Raw genomic sequence first — 22,209 nt, forward strand, 5'->3', positions numbered from 1 at the left:
CTACTACTACTACACAGAAAAAAAAAAATCCTTCTTCTTGCATTGATAAAAGGAGCTGGTAGAAGCTAACACTGAATCACTACTTTTCAATTAACCTAGCCATCCTGCTTTAGCATCTCAGGTGCAGCTATCTTCTCTGCCAAAGCCTGCACGTATTAATACATTCTCACAAAGGCTATACAAAGCCTCATTTGTAAAACACTAGCAGAGGAAAACAAGCCAAAAAAAAAACCCTTTCCAACTTGGAGGAACAGAAATACTTACATAAAAGTGAAACTATGTAAAAGCTCATTTTTGGTCTTCAAGAACAGATTTTCTACTTGACTGAAGACAAGCATCAGATAATTTAACAGAACTTCCACCATTTTCAGAATGCTTAGTCTGAAACAATTACGTGATTACGAACTCCCTAACTTTGGCCTGCCTTCATATGAAAGGAATTCATCTTCCATGTTTCAAGTCTAACTAGAGGCTTTTGAAACCAAAAGATTTTGGAAGATTCCTATTCTCTGGTAAGTTTTCAAGATTTCCACACAGGTCTGAAACCGCTCCAGATTGGCACCGATTCCAGAGTCAAGTCCAAATTTTACCAGCACTGAACCTCCACTTCTTTAGGTTTCCATGCTTCTGCAAATACAGAATGAGTATCAACTCATTTCTCTCTTTAAGGATCACATTGCATGTATCAAGTCCCTAGAAATCCACCTATAATTCTCAACTTAATGATATTACTTAAAGCTTTGTATAACCAAAGAACATTAGGATGTTATAATCACAAATTAAACAAGAGAGTTAGGCAAAGCAGACTGTGATAACAAAAGACAATAAATAGAAGGCTTACCCCTATCCTGGGCTCACACACAAAACACCAGCAGAGAAATCTCTTCTCCAGAAGAGATCCTTCCCCCCTAGTAGCCAGCTCTTAAACAGGTCTAGGAGGGGGGCAGCCAGGCTCCACCCCACTCCAGCAGCACAGCTGAATTGCCTTCACCTGTGCTCCTCTGGCTGACTCATGGCTCGCCTCAGGTGATCAATCAGAGGTTCAGGTTGTGACTCAGCAGTTCCCATATAAGCTTTAATAGGTGAAGAAAAGCTTCAAACAGATTAAAAAAATACACTTGCAATGGGAATTCAACCTCCACAAATATACTTAGGAGAGTGTTCTTGCATAAAATAATTTGACCCCATTACAATGTCTTCATGTTTGTTGCACAATGCTCTGCCAAGTCTATTTGGTACTTATTTTCACTGTATAAGGTTATACTTACTAAAAATATCTATATTTATATTAAAGCTCTAGGGTTCCCAGAGAATTCTAAGGAAGCACTGGCACAGGTACTACAAAAAAAAACAAACAGGCCAAACGAAATTATAACTGAGCTGTGACTTCAAACAATTATTATGTTGTCCCTAATTAATTCTCAGTGCAAAATGCTAGCTAGCTATTCTGACTTGTTCACAACTTTTCACACAGATTTTTCTTCTTTTTCTAAAATTATGTCACATTGAAAATAGGAACAGTTGACACTTTGCTAAACCAGAGAATTTCTACTCTGGAAACCAAGGAATCTCAGAGTAAAATACTGCAAACAGGAAATGACAACTACATCAACGTACATACGACAAAGTAACATCAAATGGCCACTTGGAAGTCCAAGATGTCCTTCTCTCACAGGAATTTAGGTAACTCTCAAATTTAAGGAATACCCTGTGCCTCACACTAATCAAATACACTCTGGTCTCAGAGAAATACTGCAATTCATTTAATATATCAAACAGACACTCTTTTTTTCCTTTGCAGAAGATATCAAATACTTATATTGATAACTAGGGAGTGAGTAGACTAAAAAGAATCAATATCAAATATCTCAGTTAATCAGACAGAAAACATGCAAACATGTAAAAATAGTTCTACAGACTATTTTTTTATATTAGGAAGAACAAAGTACTGCGAATGTACTCAAACTAAGCTGACATAAATTCTGATGAAAATCAAGCCAAAACGTAACTTACTGGCAAAGTTCCTGGTAAAGAAGCATCAAAGAATGATACCAAAGAATTAGGAGGTGCTGCAAACTGGACTTGGGAGCCAGAGAAAAGTTTTGAGTTGGAAGTGATCTGTGCATGAATTTCCAGACCCACAACCGGTGCCCATGGAGCAACACTGAAAAGAAAAAAAAAATAAAAATCAAATGTGGTCAACATACAGACGACATTTAAAAAAAAAACACCTAAAAACGGTGTTGCAGTTGTTTTTTTGTTGTTGTTGTTTGGTGTTGGGTTTTTTTTTTCTTTTACAAATATTTGAAATGCCATTTTAAAGAAATTACAATGTCTAACATAATGTAAAAAAGATGGCAAATGATACTGCAAATCCATCTATAGCACGGTGGCAAAGGTTGTGTTGCAATACTGGAGACCAGGCAATAACTCAAAACATGTAAAGACATGACTGTATGGCAAAGTATGTTGATTATATGCAGAAGAGAATGCTGTAAGAAAGAAAATCTAATGATCTGAAACTTTTGCCTTTGCCTTAGATGAGAAGTCTTACAGAAATTAATGAGGCAAACTTGCATGCTGGATGAACCCTAATTCGGTAACTCAGGAAAATTATGAAATCATCATAAATATCAATTACTTCTCATGTAGTCTGATAAATTTCCAACAGACAGGTGGCATAATAAATTATGTATTCTTTGTCAGCTAGTCACTTGCATGCTGGGAAAGGCAGCTCTCCAGAGCAGTGTTAGTAGCACATTAGCATAAACATTAGAAATCTGGTAATAGAGAAATCATCACTCCAACTAGAGAGCTACTGCTCTCTGAACATACTCTACAGAATCAAGCTTCTCTATATTATCTGGAAAGTAATTGCAATTCTCACATCCGTAACCTTTATATGGATAAGAGAAAAAGGGTCACCTTTACAGTATGAATTGCTTGACAGTTTCTGTAAGCAATTATCTGCCCTTGTACAAATGAAGTGGCACAAATTAATATTTCAGTGACAAAACAACCTTTCTACACCAAGATAGCTCAGCAACAAAAGTACCCAGATAGCTAGAGCAGATAAGCAAGCTATTGAAAAATATCAAACCGCCAAGGTACAGTGTTCCTTTCACAGGCAAACAGAAGGCACCGACAGCATTTCGGTCTGCCTGCCCTCACACAGCCGAGCACAACCCTACAGCGTCCCTGCAGCCATGCAGATGCCACCTGTATCTGCTTTAGGGAGATCGTAACAAAGGCTTAAGATTCAGATGCTTAAAGCACACAATAATATAATTCCTAACAAACACCTCGTTTTAGGAAAAAAAAAAACCTTAGAAGACATAGACCTATTTTTTCTGGCGAATTTATGTCGGTATCCCGTTTCTTTGCAACACAACCCCACCGCTGCACGGCATCTGAAAAATAACCAGAGCGCAGTCAGGCTCCGCTTGGTTACAAAGACCAGCAGAGCTCTGGGCCTGCTCACCACACGCGAGGAACCCAGCGTTCGTTCACACTGTATTTTTATCTACGTCGTTGAACAACCAACCCGAAGCAGGACATTCCTGCCAGCATCTACGTAACTTTATTTAAGTCATCGGTCGTGGAGAGAAATCCTGAACGCTGACAGAGCACACGAAAGCTTCCACATGCCAGGGAGAAGAAGCCCAGCGCCCCTCCCCGCGCCATCCGAGCACCGTACCCGCTCAGCCCCAACGGCACCGCCCCACCTCCGGCCTTGCACGCGACGGCCCGCCAAGGGCGGGAAACAGAGCAAGACCCCCCGCGGCCGCGCTGCAACGCTCGGCGCCAAACCCCACCGCAGCCTCCCGCCGCCATTTTGCTTTACAAAACGCTGAGAGGTCACCGCAGCACCCCCTGGGAAATGTAGTCCAGCGCGCGGAATGGCCGCGCGCAGCGGCGGGAAGGAGAACTCCAATTCCCGACAGAACCCTCGCCTTGGTTTCCTACCTAAGTCTGCTGTTGAGGGAAGAGCGAGCTGCACGCGCACGCTCCGCCTCACGAGGAGGAGAATGAAAAAGCAAGAGATTCTGATGAGCGAGGCTTTTATCCCTCAGTTCGGCTGACCCGGCGCCTAATTAGCAGGCAGGTGCGAGCCTGGCTCCTGGGCCAATTCTCTCCCTTATTTCTGCACAGGTGGTGCCCTTTGTGCCCGAGTATGTGGTGCTGTCGGTGCGAGACACTGTTTCAGTGCCGTCTGAGGAGAGAGCCTTGAATCCACAGGTCCTTAGCATAGCTTGAGAAAATTAACGGTCGTCCTAGAAGTGCTGGTACAAGAGACACTGGTTACTTTTCTGCCTTTGTTTGAGCTCTTGTTTTAATAAGTCTCTCGCTCAGGGTCTCCCAAGGGTTGCATATTCTTTTGTTTCGGTGTCTGATACAAAACCGGCTGATGTTTTATGAGTGGTGTTTTGCAAATCTTGGGCATCAGACATCACCTGCTGTTGCCTGACATGTTGCTCGTATGGTGCCATTTGGTTGCAGTCTTGTATGCAGAGCAGTGGGATCTCATCCCTTCCAGGCGTGAGGATGTTACTGCCTCACAAAATGTGGTAATAAAGCTCACCGTCCAGGGCGTATGCTAGCATTCTAGATGCTGTTTATGCAGCTACATCTAGCAGATGATAGAATTAATAACCTTCTGTCCTAAACCACAGGCCTGTGGAGCTTAAATGGAAATGTACATTAGCTGTTGCTTGCGTCGTGTTTGCTCTATGTCAGATGCTGCTAATAGAAGCTAATCTGTCATAAACATATGAGTAGGAGTGATTTCTTCCAGCAGAGGACAGTGGTGCACATAAGCACTTGACATTATCTTGCACACTTCATAACCTCTCCTCTTCATAATGACTCTTCTCAAGCTTGAATGTGAGATGCTAAGGGGTTCAGAATAATGTGGAATATATAATTTATCCAACTAAAAAAAGTTTTGCAGCAGTTGTTCCATGTTCATTTTCTAAAATACTCATATTTTAAATGAGTAGAATTGGCAGAAGGTTCTTTTACAAGAACAAGTTGGGAGACACCTTCAGCAGATGCAAATCTGCAGTTACTTGCACAGTATAGTTCAGAGATTTCAATTTGTTGCTTTTCCTTGGTGAAAATTCTTCATCAATCTCAAAGTCTGACCAACACAAAATTCCTTTGCTGTAAAAAAAAAAAACTGGCCCCAGGTGGTCTTGGACACATTCTGAAGAATGAAAGAAGATTGGTGTGCTTCTTTTCCTTATCTCTTATCGTGGAGCTCCCTGCATATGAGACACCCTAACATTATCCCTACGTAGCGGTCTTTAAGCCAAGAGAATGGGTAAGATTTTTTAATAATTTTAATACAAGGACAACCTTGTTGTCTTTTAGACTTAGCCCTATGCTTATGCAATGTGTTGTGAATAAGACGATTTCAGATTGAAGCCTTATTATGTGATTGTTATTTGTGCAACAACAAATGCGTTCTTCAACAATTGTCCTCCATGAACTCTGCATTTAATAATTATTTGAAATTTTGAAGGCACTGGCAGATTGCTTCAGCTCACCAATGAGTTTGTACTAGTGGAAAAAACTGCTAGTTTTGGATTATTTTACTTTCTTTAAGCCTGTTATCTTGATGTACTAGAAGATTTCATAAATGAGTTAAAATCTTATGTATATTAAAATTATTTACTTGAAGCCTTACTCTGCTCTGATTGCAGAGATTTCTACCCTTTAAAAGGCAGTAGAATGCACAAGGTTGAAATGTGCTTCCCATATCCCAAATTGTTCTTGAACTTTTAACTGCATGGCTGTTTTCTTTCTTGAAGAAAATTGTGAAGTGTCATTGTTTGTGATTTAAATTGCCTCCGTGCTATTTTAATACCCTACCTAGAAAAAAAATCCATTAAAAATCCTTTTTCCTTCAAAGCCCTATGCCACTGATAAAGCAAGTCATAAATGAAAGCTTACGCATTCTTATATGGAAAGTTGATCAATCACAAACAGGTAATAATTGCCTTTCCCAGCAGCTTACTTTGAGTTTGAAAGTATTTCTTTCTTTGAGTTTGAAAAATTTGTTCCTTATGTACCCTGAGCTGCAGCTTCTACTTAGCATGAGTGTTTAGAGATCATGCTGTGGCACTGCATAAAGATTTGTACAAGGACAGTTCAGTACCGTGTAGGTCCAGGGGACACTTTGCTCTGAGTCTGAATTTCTTATTACTGTATAAATTTAACCAATGCCTGAGAAGAAATTGGAATTTTGTAGAGGACAAAACTCAACAGCTTATCATTTAAGACATAAACATACAGTCTGTCCCACTTATTTGAAAGAAGATCTCTCTGAATTTCAGTTTACAGGGTCTGAACTCTAAGTACTGCTTTCTTGCAAGCCATATTTAACATGCATGCTTGATCCTTTTGCAGATTGTGAGATCTCCTTTGGGGATAGCAGGGAATGGAATATTCAGTCTCGAGTTTGTTAAATACTCCACAGGCTGCCTGCTGTGTTTTATTTCAGCACATGAAATAAGCAACAGGCAGAAACATTTTAGATTTTGAAGTAGGGGGCATGCCTTTTGGGGGGGGTATATCTGTAATCTGCCATATAACCAGACTTTGTTTTACGGGGAACAGTAAGAAAAAAGATTGTTGAGTTTGGGAGCAAGTGTGGCGAGGGATGGTTTCAAACTGTTAAGCTATTAACATCACCTGTGTTCCTTGGATTTTTTTTTGGCAGCTGTTAACTAATCATGTCAGTGATTTTCAGTCAGAACTTTTGGTTCACTTTTTTCATCTACAAATAGCAGGAGATGTTAAATTAAAAAAAAACAACAACAACAAAAAACACAGTTAGGAAAAGGGTATTTCTGTTGAATGTGGGAGCCACTGTTCAAGGAGCCAGTGCAACTGCTTTGCCTGGTCTAATGACCGCGCACATGCATGCATTTTGTGATATATATGATACAAAAGAACTCAGGTTTTGAGGGGCCTTTAGTCAAAGCATGCTTTGAAAGTCTTTGAAGACTGTAATAAAAATTGATGTTAAATAGGGTGATTTTATTGAAGTATCAGTACTTGTAAGTTAAAAAGAACATTTAGATATGTTTACACAATTTCTTATACAGTTATAGAAGCAAAAAAAAAAACAACATGAAGCTACTAACAGCAGAAGGTAAGTTCATTATTCTTTAGAGGCTTATGATAAGAAACAAAATATTTATACAAATATATGTATATCTTTGGTTCAGTGATCAGAAGTTGTTATATTATAGCTCCCTTGTACAGATTTTCACTTCATTTGTCTTGCCTGCGAGTGCTGCAATGAGCAATTGGCTGCACCTGTGGTTTGAATCAGATGTTGGCAATCAGGTAATCAGTGCTTTGGTACATAAAGTGGTCCCTGCAGCTGAGAACTTGGAGGTGGTTTTAGGCTGTTCTTGTTGTTCTGGTGCTTTGCAGCTAATGTCCTAAGATTTAGGAAAGCGGTTGTTTCTGGGTGTTCTGTTTTACTGACTGTGTTTTGTGGTGAGTACTGCTGATAATTCTATTGTCAATTTTTTTTATCTTTCAGTATGAAATTTTGCTGTTGTAGGCCTAATAGTTTTTTTTTTTTTTTTTTTCTCTAGTGTATCTCTGCTGGACTGGTTTTTCTTGATGAAGTTTTTAGGAATTTACGTTATGTGTCTGTGGTACTTTTATTATGATTTTCAATAGCTGGGCATTTATTTTCTTTAGTTAGAAGCATATGGCTTTTTTGTCAGGTGATTACATGTTTTGGCTTGGGTGCATTATAATGCACAGCATATTTTATATGTTTGTGTTGTAATCTAGGAATTATATTGGTCTTATATTGGGTATAGTTCTGTTAATAAAGAATATTTTATTGCTGGTAATTTTGTGGGTTTTTTCTTTTTTTATACTGTGTCTTTAATGCAGGGGGAACTGTAATTAGAAACAGCTGAGCCTGGGCTAAAGTGTTCAACTGGAAGTTCATAAATCTATTGCATATATTTTATGTACTGTCTGGGGTGGGGATTATAAAAGAAAACTATATTGAAGTTGATCTTCACCCAACTAGCATGTTGTTAATCATTTAGCATCTACTTGTAAGTGCAAGCTTTTTAAAAATATTTCCTAAAACTTTGTTTTCTCTCTGTCCTTCCTTACTTTTACTGAGTAGAGAAAAAGCATACAGATGTAAAAAGCAAACTTATTTGTGTTTCATTATTTTTTTTCCACTGTATTGTGTATTGTGTTACTTCTCTGTTTGCATTTTTGAACTTAATGTTTTAGAGTAAACTGTTATAAGTGAAGCCTGTTACTTCCCAAACTAGGTGCAGTAACTTGTTTCAGACTATGTGTGACTGTCTGTGTAAGGTTGGAGATACGTTATTTCCATATTATGTGGTTTTACATAAAGAGTACTAGAACAACTACTTCTTTTCTTAACCTCGGAATGAGGAAAGAAGTTCAATCCTACTGTACCAAGCCCAAGGCTAAGTCCTAACCCATTGTTTCTGAAGGTAGCCTGACAGTCTTGCGGCTTGTTAGAAGTATTTACTTTCAGGTGAGCTATAGCTTCCAAAATGCATTTTAGATGTGTGTTCTGGTATCCTTTTAAGTTACTCATGGCTTCAGTTTCAAGTACTCATTTGTAGGATCCCGGCTGACAGCCCCACCCCAGGAAAAAGTAGACGGAATGATCTGTGTTAAGTTAGTTAAAGAACAAAGATTTCACTCCAACAGTCAAATGAGGAATGGGTGTTTAAGTGTTTTCACTGCCTAAGAAATAATATTAATAGTCAACAACACCTGCAGTTGCTATTGACTTTCTCTTTATTGAGATAAGGGAAATAACTGTTTGAAAGAGAACTGAATGCTTGGAGAAGCCAGTTATAATTTCAGACTTGTGTAGTCGTTATTTTTTAATCAGAAAATGCAAGGGTGACCTCAAATATTGCTTTTCAGAGAAAGGCTGCTTTAAAATGCAGGATTATTTGTAAATTGAAGCCAACTGGATGAGCTTGTACTAAAAAATAAAATGATCTCCCAGAGCTTTAGCACAGTACTGTGAGAGTCTGCCTCGACGGTTCTTGGCACTAAGAACTGCTTTTAATTGTCTGAGCAATAGGGATGTGAATTAAAACTTTTCACCAGGTAGGACTTAGTGATCTACTTCTCCCATGCTGTTAGTGCAATAATGTAAGTGAAGGAAAAAGAGGAAAAACATTGCAGGTAGTTTTTCAAAAGCCTTGCTTAAAGTTCCAGAGTCTGAAGTGAGGCAGATGTGGCTCACCTTTATGCCATGCAATAACACCGACAACTGTTCCACTCGTTTAGGGTTGATTTTCAAGAAGTGATTTAGTCACTTATTTTCAAGATGCTCTGTGTTCCTTTTCTTTCAGCTGTATGCAGTGATATGTTGTTGTGCTTTGTCCAAGAGGGCTAAAAAAGAAAAATCCCAAGCTGAAAACCTTGCCCTGCTGGATATAATGCCAAATTGCTTTGACAAAATAACTTCAGTATGTGCCTTGTTCCAACACTAATGCTGCCTCTTCATTTTCACAGAAACTACAACAGGTGCAAAGAGCACGGTAACTCTGTTTGATAGAACAAATTCTCAGCTACAAAACACTGTTCTATATATAACATGGTACCTGCTGCTAACTATGCATTTTTATCAGTAATAAATGAGAGCCTGCATGCTGTGTTTATGCAGATTAAAAAAAAAAAAAAAAAATGCATGGTATGGGTGATGTGCTGCTGCTGAACTTTATCACCCACTGCCTCTGTTTAGCCTCTGTAAATGTTCAGCCAGTGTTGGTGAATGCCAGTGGGTGCCAGTTATTCAACGTGGAGGAGTTCAGTGACACACCTTTGCTTTTTCAGCACTTCAGTGTCAGTCGCCATTTTGTCTGCCCATCAGCTGCTTTCTGTCACATAACAACATGTGATGGAGTACTTGTGGGAAGGTGCAGCCTCTACTACTGTATCCAACAGCTGTCTCTGCCTTTGTGGGTCAACATAATCAAATAGGAGGCACTGCTTTTAGAGCAACCCTCATAGTTGCATTGCTGTTCTCTCTTACACTAGATGCTTGTAGCAGTTGAAACTATCTTGCTATGCCATGCCTTGTGCTCAGTGACATTCTGTTATTGAATTAAAAATAAGTTTCACAACTTGAATAATTCTTGTCTGAACTTAACGTGTTCATGTATCGAAGCATTGATAGAAGAAATTAAGTAGTGCTATGTAGCAGATTAGAACCAAGAAGACTTTCATTTCTTTCCCCAAGAATTAAAGGCTCATCGGTTTGAAAACCTAGTCATGATTTCTTTGTGGACCTAGTAAGGGTAGCTGTTTATGGCATTATCTGTTGGATTATATTTAGAGTCATATTGTGGCAGCTTGGGTTAATGAGTGCCTTGGGGTACCAGGAAGGGCAGAGTACACAGAAGCAGCTCAAACTTGCTTCCCTTCCTGGCTTGTTGTTTGTTTGTGTTTTTTTTTTTTTTTTACTTGTGTATCTAGTGTCCAGGGAGGACTATTTCTGAAGTTGGGTCAGGTATTTACGCTTGTGTAGTTTGTTCTGACCTGGGGACACCATGTATTCATGCTGACTGGTGTAAATTGCTGCCTACCAGAGCTAGATCTGTTTTACATAGGCTGCAGACTGATCAGAAGGTGGTGAGAATGTTCTATCAGAATCGTCCTTAATTTCATTTTGAACTTGTGACCTGAATATTGGTGTGATATTTTGATTCCACTGAATGTTCTTGGGATGGTGTTTTATATGTATTGCATTTAAGTGGGCCTGTCTTCCAAGTATTAGTGTGTTTTGTTTTGTTTTTAAGAAAAAGTGTTCAGTCTTGTGGCCAGCAACTGTAGTGTAGCCGTATGCCAGTATGTAAAATGCATGAATGGCAGGGTATCTCTAGTAGTGTTATTCTCAAGGTATGGAAAATAATTAAGTGATGGTGGTGTTTTTTCTTACATCATTTCAGATTTGTCCTTAAACTTAGTAATTCTCAATGTGGGAACTTAAAATAACCTATTGGTCAGTATCTGCTGTTGAACTGAGGTGCTTTTGTTTCAGTAACTGATCAGTAAATTGCAGTCTGAAATCAGAATGTAAGATGCTGTTTGCTTGGTGAGTTTTGCAGCAATGGCTCATTAAGCTTTAATAAATTGGGTAATCTTTGAAGTTTGTGTTTCCTCTATGCCTTGCCCAGTGTAACATAATGTACAAGGACTTCAGTACAAGCTAGCAGCCGCTCAGCTTAGTTTGAGTCTGAGATGGCTGCTTCTACAGACCACCTTAAAGCAGAACTGGAAAGGACTGTGAAAGTACAACTGAAATAGTTAGCTTGCATTAGGTAATTGATGGTAATGTTTATACCCCAGAGCCTCTAGAGACTGACATGTCTAGGTCTCCTGTATTCATTTCTTTCTCTTTCATTTTCTCTTTACATGTATGGTATGGTATCTACTCTAGTGGTATATTTTTTTTCTTACTCTGATGCTCACAGTGACCTGAATGACAGTGATAGCACATGAATGCATTGTCTTCTATTCTGACAATACATTGGATCTCCTTCTGTTGTTGCGTACACTAAAGCAATACAGGTGATTGTATAGGAAGCCTTTATTAACAGAACAGTTTCACTATGAGCAGAACTGATTACTTTGCATCACTTGACAATTCATATGTTTATAATGAATGCACAGGAGGCTTGGAGTGCAATAGTAACTGAGTTTTGAAAGGCTTCCTGATGTATCTGGCCTCAAAAGCATACATGGGTTTGTTACTTCCTATGTTACTGAAGTGGGAATGTAATGAGATAATATTTTGAATATATAACTGTTCAACAGGTGGATGAAAAAGATGTCTCTGTATGAAGATACTGGCTTTTTCCATCTATGGTCTGCTACCTTGTGGTCATGGACAGGGAGCGTCACTTCATTCTCACTACACGAGTAGTGTGAAATGCACCATTTCTTCCAGGTCCCAAGCGGGAGGGATTTAACCTTTCCTTTAAATCTCCTTTCCCAATGTGTGCTTGTTGTCTTTTTAAAATATTCTGAAATGTTTCATTAAGCATTTACTGGGGGGGAAAAAAAAGATGTACAAGTAGAAAATTGAAGCTAATGCTACTGAGGTAATCTTCTAGTTATTGGCAAGCATAGAGTGATGTGCTTAGAATTATGCAGGTGTAGACATACAGAAATACCTGCAGTATGTACACATCGTGTTAGGTAATGCTAAGTGGGTTATTTCCTCATTGAAAAAGAGTAGTCTCTTTAGTAACCTCTCCTGTTAGTTACTATGTGAATTCTAATGTGCTGCAATTACCCAGTTTTGCTTCCCTAGATTGTGGTCATAATTATTTGGTCTTTTTCACCATATGTTTCCATTTGGCAGTTCCCAAATCCTTTTTTTTTTTTTTTAAGCTTTGTGTGCAGAAAGTGAAAAAAATGTTTCCTAGTGGTAGGATTTTATTTGAGAGGAAAACAGGAAAAAAAAAAGCCTTGAAAAATCATAAGCAGTGTATTTGATCACCTTTTCTAAGTTGAACACAAAATGAATTTGTTGTTACTTCAGACCAGAAAAACACTCAAGAGATTTGAAAATACATGGTAGTACTGTAGTAAACAGAACATCATGTGTACCTCTTCAAAGACCAAGGAGTAGCTTACATAGAATTTTAAATTGTGGTTGATGTAAAATATTTCCAGTTGGGTCACGTACGCAGTGATTATTTTTGACAAGTCAGTCTTGCAAATGTCCAATTAAGCTGTTCATTCATAGCTTCCCTTCAGAAAGCAGCTGTATTTGGTTAGATGTGAATTTCTGCTGTGCACTGAAGTTCTGATCCAAATCAGTGCTTTATTAATTGATTTATTGGCTTCTGTACTGGTGGTTTGGGGTTTTTTGTTGTTGTTTGCTCTTTATGTCACAAGATTAGTGCTCTCAGCCTTCCTTTAAATTCACTTACGTGAAATCTAATTTTAGGGATGTAGTTTCTCTTAAAGCCACCAGACTCTGAATGCTGGCACTTCAAGAGAAATACTGAAGTGTTAAAGACACAGAACAACTAATTTTGTAGAAAAGCTGTAAAGTAAATAATTATGGAGTATTCAGTCTTTGAGACAGCAAGATGACACCTGCTACTTTCAGTTGATTTTGGAAGCTGTTGATTCACTGCTGTTGATAGAGATGGAAATAATCACAGTATGGTCTTGGTTTACTTGGAAGGTTCAAAGCTACCTGTAACCTGCCACAATCAATCAGGTGTGTTTTTTTTTTTTTTTTTTTTTAGAAATGAACTAATTATATGTATTAAAAATAGACTTTTGCCTTCAGAGGCTTTAAAAAGAGTAAAAATGAAGTATCCAGTACCTGTCCTTAGAGTGAGCAGTGCAGGATTAGAGAACTGATGTGCATTTAATCAAGCTGGTGATTATATCAGGCCGAAAACTCAGGGGAGCAAATTTAGTAGGCTCCAGGCAAGTAATTTACATGATCTGTCCTGGTATTAGTGAGGTGAATTCGACAAGATGTATGATAGTGCTGGTAACCAGGTTTCCTTTTTGTCATTTGTCCTGCTTGTACAGAAAGGTCTTTAGTGCTAATGGTCTGGGTTAGAGCAGAACTAAACTGTTATGGTTCTTTGCTGCTGGCTCAGAGGTCTGTATGTTGCTGCTCTGAATCCTTCTGCAGAGGGCTCATTCAGCATAGACATGACAGGAAATACTGACTGACACTTCTGGACTTCTGTAAATATCTTTCCAGCCAACCTTGAGAGACAAATCGAATAAATGCCACTGTCTCTTTCTGCTTAGATGTACATGGGTGCTCACACAGACTGCAGTATGTACGTGTCTGTTTACAGCTGAGGTTTATGTACTTGAATTCTCAACATTATTTTTTCTGTTTTGAAACAAACTTATTAATGTATTTTGCGAGCTGGTTTCAGACAGATCTGAGTATCAGGCTGTATCACCCCCCCAAGCATAGTTGGGATTAATTTTGAGTCTGTTTTGCAACTCTCATGTTGACGCCTGTTTGAACACACCGAAAGCTTTACTTTCACTGTGTGGCGTGAAGTCACTAATATGAGAGACAGGATAGGCAAGGCCAGGGAAGAGCCTGATGGGAAAGGTAATTGGAATTGCTGAGCAAGTAAGTTCAATTGCTTTATTACCAGTTTTATTAGTGTCACCTACGAACAGTGTAAGCAGATGTTTTGTTTCTGCAGCTCTGGTTATCTTAACTTTCTCAGAAGCTCTGCATTCTAGGGAAGACTCCCAGTTCTAACTTATTGAGTGGCTAAGGAGGCCACAGAAATGTCTCATTTGAGGCTTTTGTTGAGTTCATTTGCATCCCATGCTAAATTTTATTTTTAGTACCATTGACCTAGGCTTCCTAATCATGGTTGTTCTAATGCTTTTTATCAAACTTCTCACAAACTAAAAAAAAGACTAAGTATTGGTATCCAAAAGTAAGAATTGCCTAGAGATCCCACTCAGATTTTTACAGCATCATTTCTACACTACTTTTTTCAGCACAGTTACAATAGTTCTGGGTTCAGGTTCATATTCTTCCCTAACCAATCACTGCTTGGTTCTGTATATGGGGAAATAACTATGGAAAGCACAGTGTTCCACGGTGAACCTCTGACCTCTGTTTCGGTGCAAATATTCTGAGAACTTGTGTCTCTTGATACAAACAAACACCAGTTCTGGTATAATTAGTCTTAGCTGAGGCAAGAAAGAATGGAGCTGAGGGAAGTTGAGGACAGGGAAAAACAACAGGAAAATCAACAAACCTTCTGTTGTCTGTATTGCTGTGGCAGTAGTATTAGAGATTCAAAATAAATGTGTTGGGGGTGTAGTGGGAAAGGAATGTTTTTTAAAATATATACATATTAGGCCTTGACAGTTTTACGGATGAAGAACAGTCAGGTAGTGCAGTCTTTAAGCTGGTTGTCTGAAAGTTGGTGTGAAATTGCTGAAGATGTGGCAAGGTTTTGACCGGTTGTTAATAAAGTTAAGCCCACTATTAGAATGATGCATTCAGCATCTGGATAAGTATTTGCAATGACTGAGTTTAAAAAAACTGTTTAAGTTCCACTGCATCAAAAGCTAACTTAAAACCAACCTGACGTGCTTTGAAATTGAAGTCAAACTGTATCTCAGTAGTCCTATATGACACTGAAGTGTCAAAGTGGCTAAATGTTTTCTTGCTTAAATCAGTGGCAGCAAAAAGAATTGCGGTGTATTGAAGCTTGGTTTAAATCAAGCCTTGCTGTAATGAGAGCAGTGTCATTACAGCCATGCGAAGCTGAACTAGTCTATATTGGTTTCCTGTCCAGACAGTCTGTCCTCTGGGTAGACAATGTACTGAATGGGATGCACCTACTGTAGTAATTAACTGATGAATATCATTTCTGATAGATCATGGCTGGGGCAACTTCTTGCTGGACTATTGATTGGGCATAGCTCTTATTACAAATGTAACTAGTTGTTTATATGCATATGTTCAAAAGTACTTTAACCTCCAGTTTCAGAGTTTATTCTCGTATTTCGTAAATAAACCATTAGTACAAGTTAGTACAGTCGTAGTGCTTTGTGTCTCATGTCACTGTACTAGTATTTTATTAATTAATGTTTATTTCATTAGTTATGTATGTTAAGTGTAGGCAAATACTCTAGGCTGGATTCATCATCCATGTAATTGGTGGTACAATGATTCAAATGCAGGAAAAATTGCTCTCTAAGGTATTAAAATGCAGGGGGGTTGAAACACAATTTACATATTAGCACTACTTGGAACCAGCCGAACAGTGGCTGAGAACTCATTCCACATTTGATTAGAGGTAGAGAAGGTAAACCACATTACCCTGTGACTACACAAGGTGTGTGTGTATGTGGGCTGTTAGGGAAGTCCCTGAAGGACAAAGAAAAGAGTGCTTTGTTTATTCTCTCCCCCCCCCATGAGAGGGAAATAAATGGCCTTTAAATCTCCTCCAGTCAGAATGTAGTCAACAAATGATATGAATTAAGGCAACAGAGGCACGAGTACGCATCCTATTCTGTCACCTCTGCTGCCAGATCTTGGGAGCAGGTAACTGTTAGCGTATTTGCTGTTCTCTACCTTCTGTATACTACAAGTCAGTGTTGCCTCTCATGCAGCAGAGAATGAAGCCTGTCTGTGTTTGGCGTATTAGCACAAAACTGTGGAAGAGTCTAGATTCTCTCTGATGTACTGGGCTGTGAGAACGGCTGCCTGGGATACAGTTAAGGTTTTGCTACCCTGCCTTCATGCTCTTGTATGCTTGCTCCAGCAGTGGAGCAAGGTATTCACTTATTCTCTTTCTTGATGGATCTGTGCCAAACTGCAGGCATGCTTATCCTTTGAGACATAAACAACATTCATAGCAAATAGTAACTTAACTCCTTCTCTCAGAAGAGCAGGTTAGTTTCCAGACCCTTAAAGATGTGTCAGTGCTGAATTGTTGAATTTCTGAATTGCACAAATAGTCCTTTAAGATATCAGATTAATGGAGCTATGCGATCAATTGGACTTAAAAATTTTATATACTAAACAAAATAAGGAGAAGCTTAATTTATTAAGAAACAAAACAACTGGGTGTAAGCATAAGAGGCTATCTAACTATAATATTAATTAACTTAGTCTGTCCTGTATAGTTGCATCAAATTTTGTTATCCTCATACCTTTTGGAGCCTGCAGGCACCTCAGCAGTTGTCAGTTCTTATTGGAAGATAAATAACATAATAACACTAAGAGGTTTTAAGTGGTCAATCAGTACAGTGGTGCAATAGCTATTTTTGTAAAGAAGGAAAAAAAAAATGTCCAGAGTGCAATGCTTTAAATAATCCTATTACTAATTTACTTGCCTCATTTGCTGGGAGCTTATTAATGTTACTGTGCTGTCCTTTAGTAATTGTTTTCATTAACTCCCTTTTATCTGCCACCTCCTTGTTCAACTAATGTAACAATTGTTGCCATGTTCTTGCTTCATCTTTTTGTAATTAGCTTTTGTTTTGGTTCCTAAATACGAGTAGTGCATCCATGTATGTATCAGGTGTAAAATGGTATATATGTTTTTTTAGAATGTATGCAGCTTTTAAAATGTTCTGGAGAGAAGTGAAGACACTGTGCTGTACAGCTTGACAGCTTCTCAGCCACAGTAATGCATGTATTTGGTTTAACAAGATTCTCAAGTCTTGCAGTGGCTAGCACCTCCTAAGTTATTACTTTATGCCTTTAAGATACTTTTTTTTTTTCCCCCCCAGCAAATACAGGGTTTTTATATATGTATGTTTGTGTGTGGTTTTTTCTCCATCAGGAGTTTTCCTGTTAATATTAGGCATTGTTTTTTCAGTTCTTATACTTGATAGTTGTGCAGCAGCTTTCAGTGAGCAAATAAATTCTTGGGGTATCCTATGCCAGGAAGTTAAGGTGGGCTAGAATGGTTAACAGGTGCCACAGAACACTTTGAAAAGACAATATGCAAAGAATCAGGAAGTACTTTCGAATCACAGGAGGTTGTCTGTTTGTTCCTGACAGGAGCTACAATCTAACCTGTTCTCAAGGACCATTGCCAGCAGAGATTTCCTATTTCTCAGGCAACTTATTTCAGTCATTCATTGTCTGTACTAATAGGAGATTTCTGATATCTAACATCAGTCTATTTTTGCTATCAGTAACGAACTTTCAATTTGTTTATGAAAGCAGATGTACCACTTGCACTTCTTTTAGTATAGTACTAAGTCAAGGAAACCAACTGTGTAGTTTATGTCTCTTATCGTTTGGAATGACCAGATTCTTCCAAGAGGGCTGATAATTATGCAAGCTGTTCTCCACTGTGTGTTTGAGTAGTTGGTTATTCCTTCTGGAGTGCATGAGTTGGTGATACCAATACTTTGCAGTTCCTACTAGGAGTTAGGCAGCTTTTGTTAAATGGGTTGGTAATTCTGCTTGAGAGGAATGAGTTTCTAGTTCTTTTCTTGTAGGAGCAAATGATTGCAGGAAACACTTTGTTTAAATGATGTTAACTGGACAAAGGTAGGTGGTGAGTTAGCCTTTTCCAGGGGATTTTATGGGATGTTGTGCTACTATAGCCTATTTGACTTAGCAGTTACACATCAAGGTTTTTGGTTTGGTGGGTTTTTTTCCTTCCATGAGTGTGAGAGGCGATAGTTTTGAAAACACTGTTTCTGTTTTGCAATGATGTTGCAGACAGATGTGGTGATGACCTCTAGAGCAGTGGCTTATCCTGTAAGTTCTGTAATTGTTAGAATTTTGGAAGCCTGTAAAACGTTCAGGTTTGGTTTTCTTAGCTGCCTTTTTGTTATTTCATTTTCATCATGACTAATTTTAATGTTGATATCGGAGTGCAGCTTTGGAGATCAGAATTAGAATGTATTGGGAGAAGCTATCCTTCCTTTGGAAAACAGCAGTAAGATGGCAGTGACTAGGGCAAAGGCTTCCAGTGCACTGGAATTTGTGCAGGCAAGAGAGCTCTGTCCATGTTGCTGGAGCACTTGAACTGCATATGGTAGATAAGTTACCTGACTTCATCTATCCAAAGTTCCTGAGAAATGCTTATGGCATGGCCTGGTAAACACACTTGACTAGATGGAAAACAAATGACCTAGCAGGTTGTAACATGAACTTTGTAGCATGAACTTTGTTTAGAGCATCAACTTGTGAAAGAAGAGCAGGTCTTGATCCACTAGGCAGGAAAATAAACAATAACAGCGAGGAAAAAAAAAATACACAAAAAAATCCCACCCTAAGAACACAATTTTAAGTGGAAAGAATGCGTTTGTGCCAGTTGCAGTAAGTCTAGAAACTGCTCAACAAAAAAGGTTTTCCCCCTTCTAATTAACTTGGGTATTTCCATCAGCATCTCTGGTCTCTATAAAGCTTGAACTTTCAAGGCCTTTGTGGGCACCGAGGTATCTGTTCTTTCACCATCCAGCTGATCTGCAAATCAGAGGTAGAGAACAGGACTATGAGACAATGGTGTGGGTTGATTGCATTTATTTTTGTGATCCTATGGATTTGGTGAACAAGAACTATAGCAGTTATGAAAGTCAGTGACTGATTTGCATATATTATCATATAATTACCTCAATAAAGATAGAGGTTAGATGCAGTAAATTGCTGTAGTTTTTGAAGTGCCATCTGGCCTGATGCTTCAGGGCATTTAAAAGAGTGATAATGTTCAGAAATCTTTTGTGGCATACAGGTGGTTCATTTTGCGTGTGCCTGCTAATCAGCAGTAGCCTATGTTGGTGGGGGATTCCTCTTCAATGAAACAAGATGGTATCATTGGTTTTTTGGTGCTGCTTCCACAGGCTATAATATAGTGTTTTATTTTGGTTGTAAATTTCCCTCAAGACCAAGTGTCCTGAAAAGGGCGAATGATAAACGGAATGCTCATTATTGGGCTTCATGTACTTGAACACAACACAGCAATCTGACGTAATTGATTCAATTCTACTAAGTAGCATGTGATGTTGTTATTTTAGAGGCACTTAACGAGGAAGATAGTGGGAAGAAAACCTCCCTGCTGTCGTGTCCTTATTTTGTGACCTTCAAAGCTGACCAATACATGGTCTCCAGTTAAAATCAAACAATAAGCCCCACCCTCAATCCTGTAAGAATAAACCCTGGAATCCCTGAGGGCATCAGTCAAAGATGATGTAAAGAAATCCACATTTAATCTGTATATCTTTTACTACTCAGCTCCTTCTGTTAGCTTTTCCTTTACTAGGCCAAGGAAAGCCAGTGAAAAGCTGATTGCCTGTTCTTGCCAATTTCGCAAACGAGGCATTATAGGCTGGATGCAGAAAAAGGGGAGAAATAAATTACTGTTCTATTCCAGGGTATTTGAAAGTTAACACTTCATTGATTATCTTTAAAGGGGGCTTGAGTTGTGCAATCAGTGGTGGTTCTTGCTGCTATAGTGAGAAATATCACTGAGAAATATATGCTATACTGTCAGCTGAATTTTCCAGGACCTTAAAATTAGCAGGTGTTCTTGTAGGAAGCCCACCAGAAGGCAAGTAGAGAATAAATCATAGGGAAAGCAGATTTTAAATGTTAATTTCACTGCATGGTTGTGCAGTACTTGCTTTGTCTATGTAAAATAATGTGCTGAAGTGCCAGGCAGAACAGCGTAACTAGAAGATGCAGGCACAGTATGGCCAGATCAGAACTTGCCATGTAATGCATATTGTGTTGATGAGGTGCTTGGCAGTATTGTTCTTGTCAATTGTAGGTCTCCGTATCTTGTACTTCTGGCATTTGGTATCGCTTTCATTCAGAAGACCAGTATTTTCTTTTATTCATTTCCCACTTATGCACTTAATAGTTTGTATTACCAGTAACAAAAATGTGTTACTGTTAAGTATAAGAGATGGAATTATATTGCATTACATGAAAAATGAGTATTGACATGAGCTTTCAGTTTTGTGTAGGCTTTCTTAATAATGTCTGAAGAACACAAAAAAGCATGCGTAGTATTTGCCTATAGGCTACCGATGACCTACTGTGAATTGTACTTGTAAGGCACATTCATTAACACTAGTTAAGTTTTATGATGTCGATTATTATTAATATTGTTAATAACCAACAACTTGGTTATTGAATGAAAGGGTTCAGTGATAAGTGATTACTAAGCAATGTGCGTCTGAATTCAAGGCAAGTTCTGAAGGTGAAGTGTGTCTTAATGTTTATACGAGTTTTATCTTCCATTCTCAGCAGATATGAGCAATGACAAGGTATAAGTTTGTATGAAAATTATTAGCTGAAGTTTCTTCTAAATATCTTTCTGCAGATTGGAAGTTTTATTTTCTTTGTTTTCCTGCAATAAATGCCTCAAGCTGTATAAATAGATAAGTTCATATTGGGTCCAGAGGGGACCATGAATTCTAAGATATACGGAAGGATGGATTTTTTACTAGAAGGAACTTGCTCACCTGTGTATTCCAAACCCCACTGCTGTGCCTTTCTTTTAGCTGCAAAAGCTAATTACATATCACTTCCTGATGGCATACTTCAGATTCCATTTCATTTCTGCCCTCAAATTGCATTTATATGTTTATGCTAAAGCTTGATTTTCATTTGTTTCTGAAATTAGTGTGCTGTTAAAAAGGTTGGATGATGCTGAGGGCCATGACAAAAGCTGGCAGAAAGAAATTGGAGTCTAGAGGTGGGAAAAAAAGAGTGAAACATTTTACTATCATCTTTGTTACAGATGGCCTCAGTTCACTGTAGAATAGAAACTGGAAAATATTGTTAAATCCTACACTGGTAAGCATTAAGTGCTGAAAACTCTGTATTATATAATTTATCTTTATTCTTAAACACTTTATCTTATTTTAAGTGTTTTTTGCAGTGCTTCATTTTGTGTCTTTTGCTGTAGACTTGAGCCAAAACTCTTTCAAGTTAACAAGAAAATTTTCCACCTTTGCATCAATGGGGTTAGGGGCCAGTACTCTCTCTCTGGACTTCTTATTATTGTGTTTGATTAATAATACTACAGCCGTTCAAGTAGCCAGGAGTTTAAATTGAAACTGGAAAGGAAAAAAAATATTTCTCTTGCACACAATAGAAAACAAATTTGGGTTTCTTTCATTTGCTGTTCTTTATAAAAATGTTATTTGGGTGTGATTTGTATCATTGTTGATAATGCAGATGTACTATTGAGCAACACTTAATCAAGACAGGTGCTGAAGTTGTTTTATGTCAAGCTTAGCTTGACTTAGTTCACTTGCATACGTATTTTTAGTGGTTGATAGTTTTTACAGAATAAAAGCACGTGTGGGAAGGAGAAGTCTCCTTTTCAGACTTGTGTTCTCGCATTCAGGAGGGGCTGCCTTTGCTCTGTGCAAGTTTTCCTTCTTAGAAATGCTGGTATAGCACTTGGTTCTAGTGTCTCTGTTCTAATGTCCCATGCATTCATGAGCATGCGTGGAACATCATAAATTTCACTGAAGCAGTTCTGCTCACTATCAGATCAGACTTGAGGACATACGTGACCTATTTGTATACGCAGAGTGTATGAATGAAGGCCAGACTGGCAGCGTTCTTATTACAGTGAGGAGTTGCCTTTGGCATCAGGGCATGTTATTTTCCTGGATTGCTGGTTTGTTTGTTCATCTTTCTCTTGTACTATCAGTAAT

At 38.4% G+C, this 22,209-nt stretch overlaps 1 protein-coding gene and 1 long non-coding RNA gene across 8 annotated transcripts in view; one reads left to right on the plus strand and one right to left on the minus strand.

Annotated features, from left to right (window-relative positions):
• GATB (glutamyl-tRNA amidotransferase subunit B) overlaps nt 1-3,860 on the minus strand; it is an 83,993-nt gene extending 80,133 nt beyond the window's left edge. For all 4 annotated transcript variants that reach the window (XR_007376717.1, XR_007376718.1, XM_048943056.1 and 1 more), the window contains exons 1-2: nt 3,698-3,860; nt 2,014-2,164 (exon numbers count right to left, since the gene is read on the minus strand). Coding sequence is in view for 2 of the 4 variants with exons in the window: in XM_048943056.1 (XP_048799013.1) it covers nt 2,014-2,164; nt 3,698-3,834 (288 nt within the window). In the remaining 2 variants the exon portion in view is untranslated. The remainder of the gene's footprint in view (nt 1-2,013; nt 2,165-3,697) is intronic.
• A 116-nt stretch (nt 3,861-3,976) lies between these two features.
• The window catches only part of LOC125692495 (uncharacterized), a 193,229-nt gene continuing 174,996 nt past the window's right edge, over nt 3,977-22,209 (plus strand). For 2 of the 4 annotated variants that reach the window (XR_007376722.1, XR_007376719.1), the window contains exon 1: nt 3,977-4,105. This is a non-coding gene — a long non-coding RNA (uncharacterized LOC125692495). Of the gene's footprint in view, nt 4,106-7,411; nt 7,513-10,570; nt 10,672-22,209 lie in introns of those variants that run through there. The other 2 variants (XR_007376720.1, XR_007376721.1) reach the window with 2 other exon arrangements.

Source organism: Lagopus muta, chromosome 4, assembly GCF_023343835.1.
Source record: "Lagopus muta isolate bLagMut1 chromosome 4, bLagMut1 primary, whole genome shotgun sequence".
NCBI lineage: Eukaryota > Metazoa > Chordata > Aves > Galliformes > Phasianidae > Lagopus > Lagopus muta.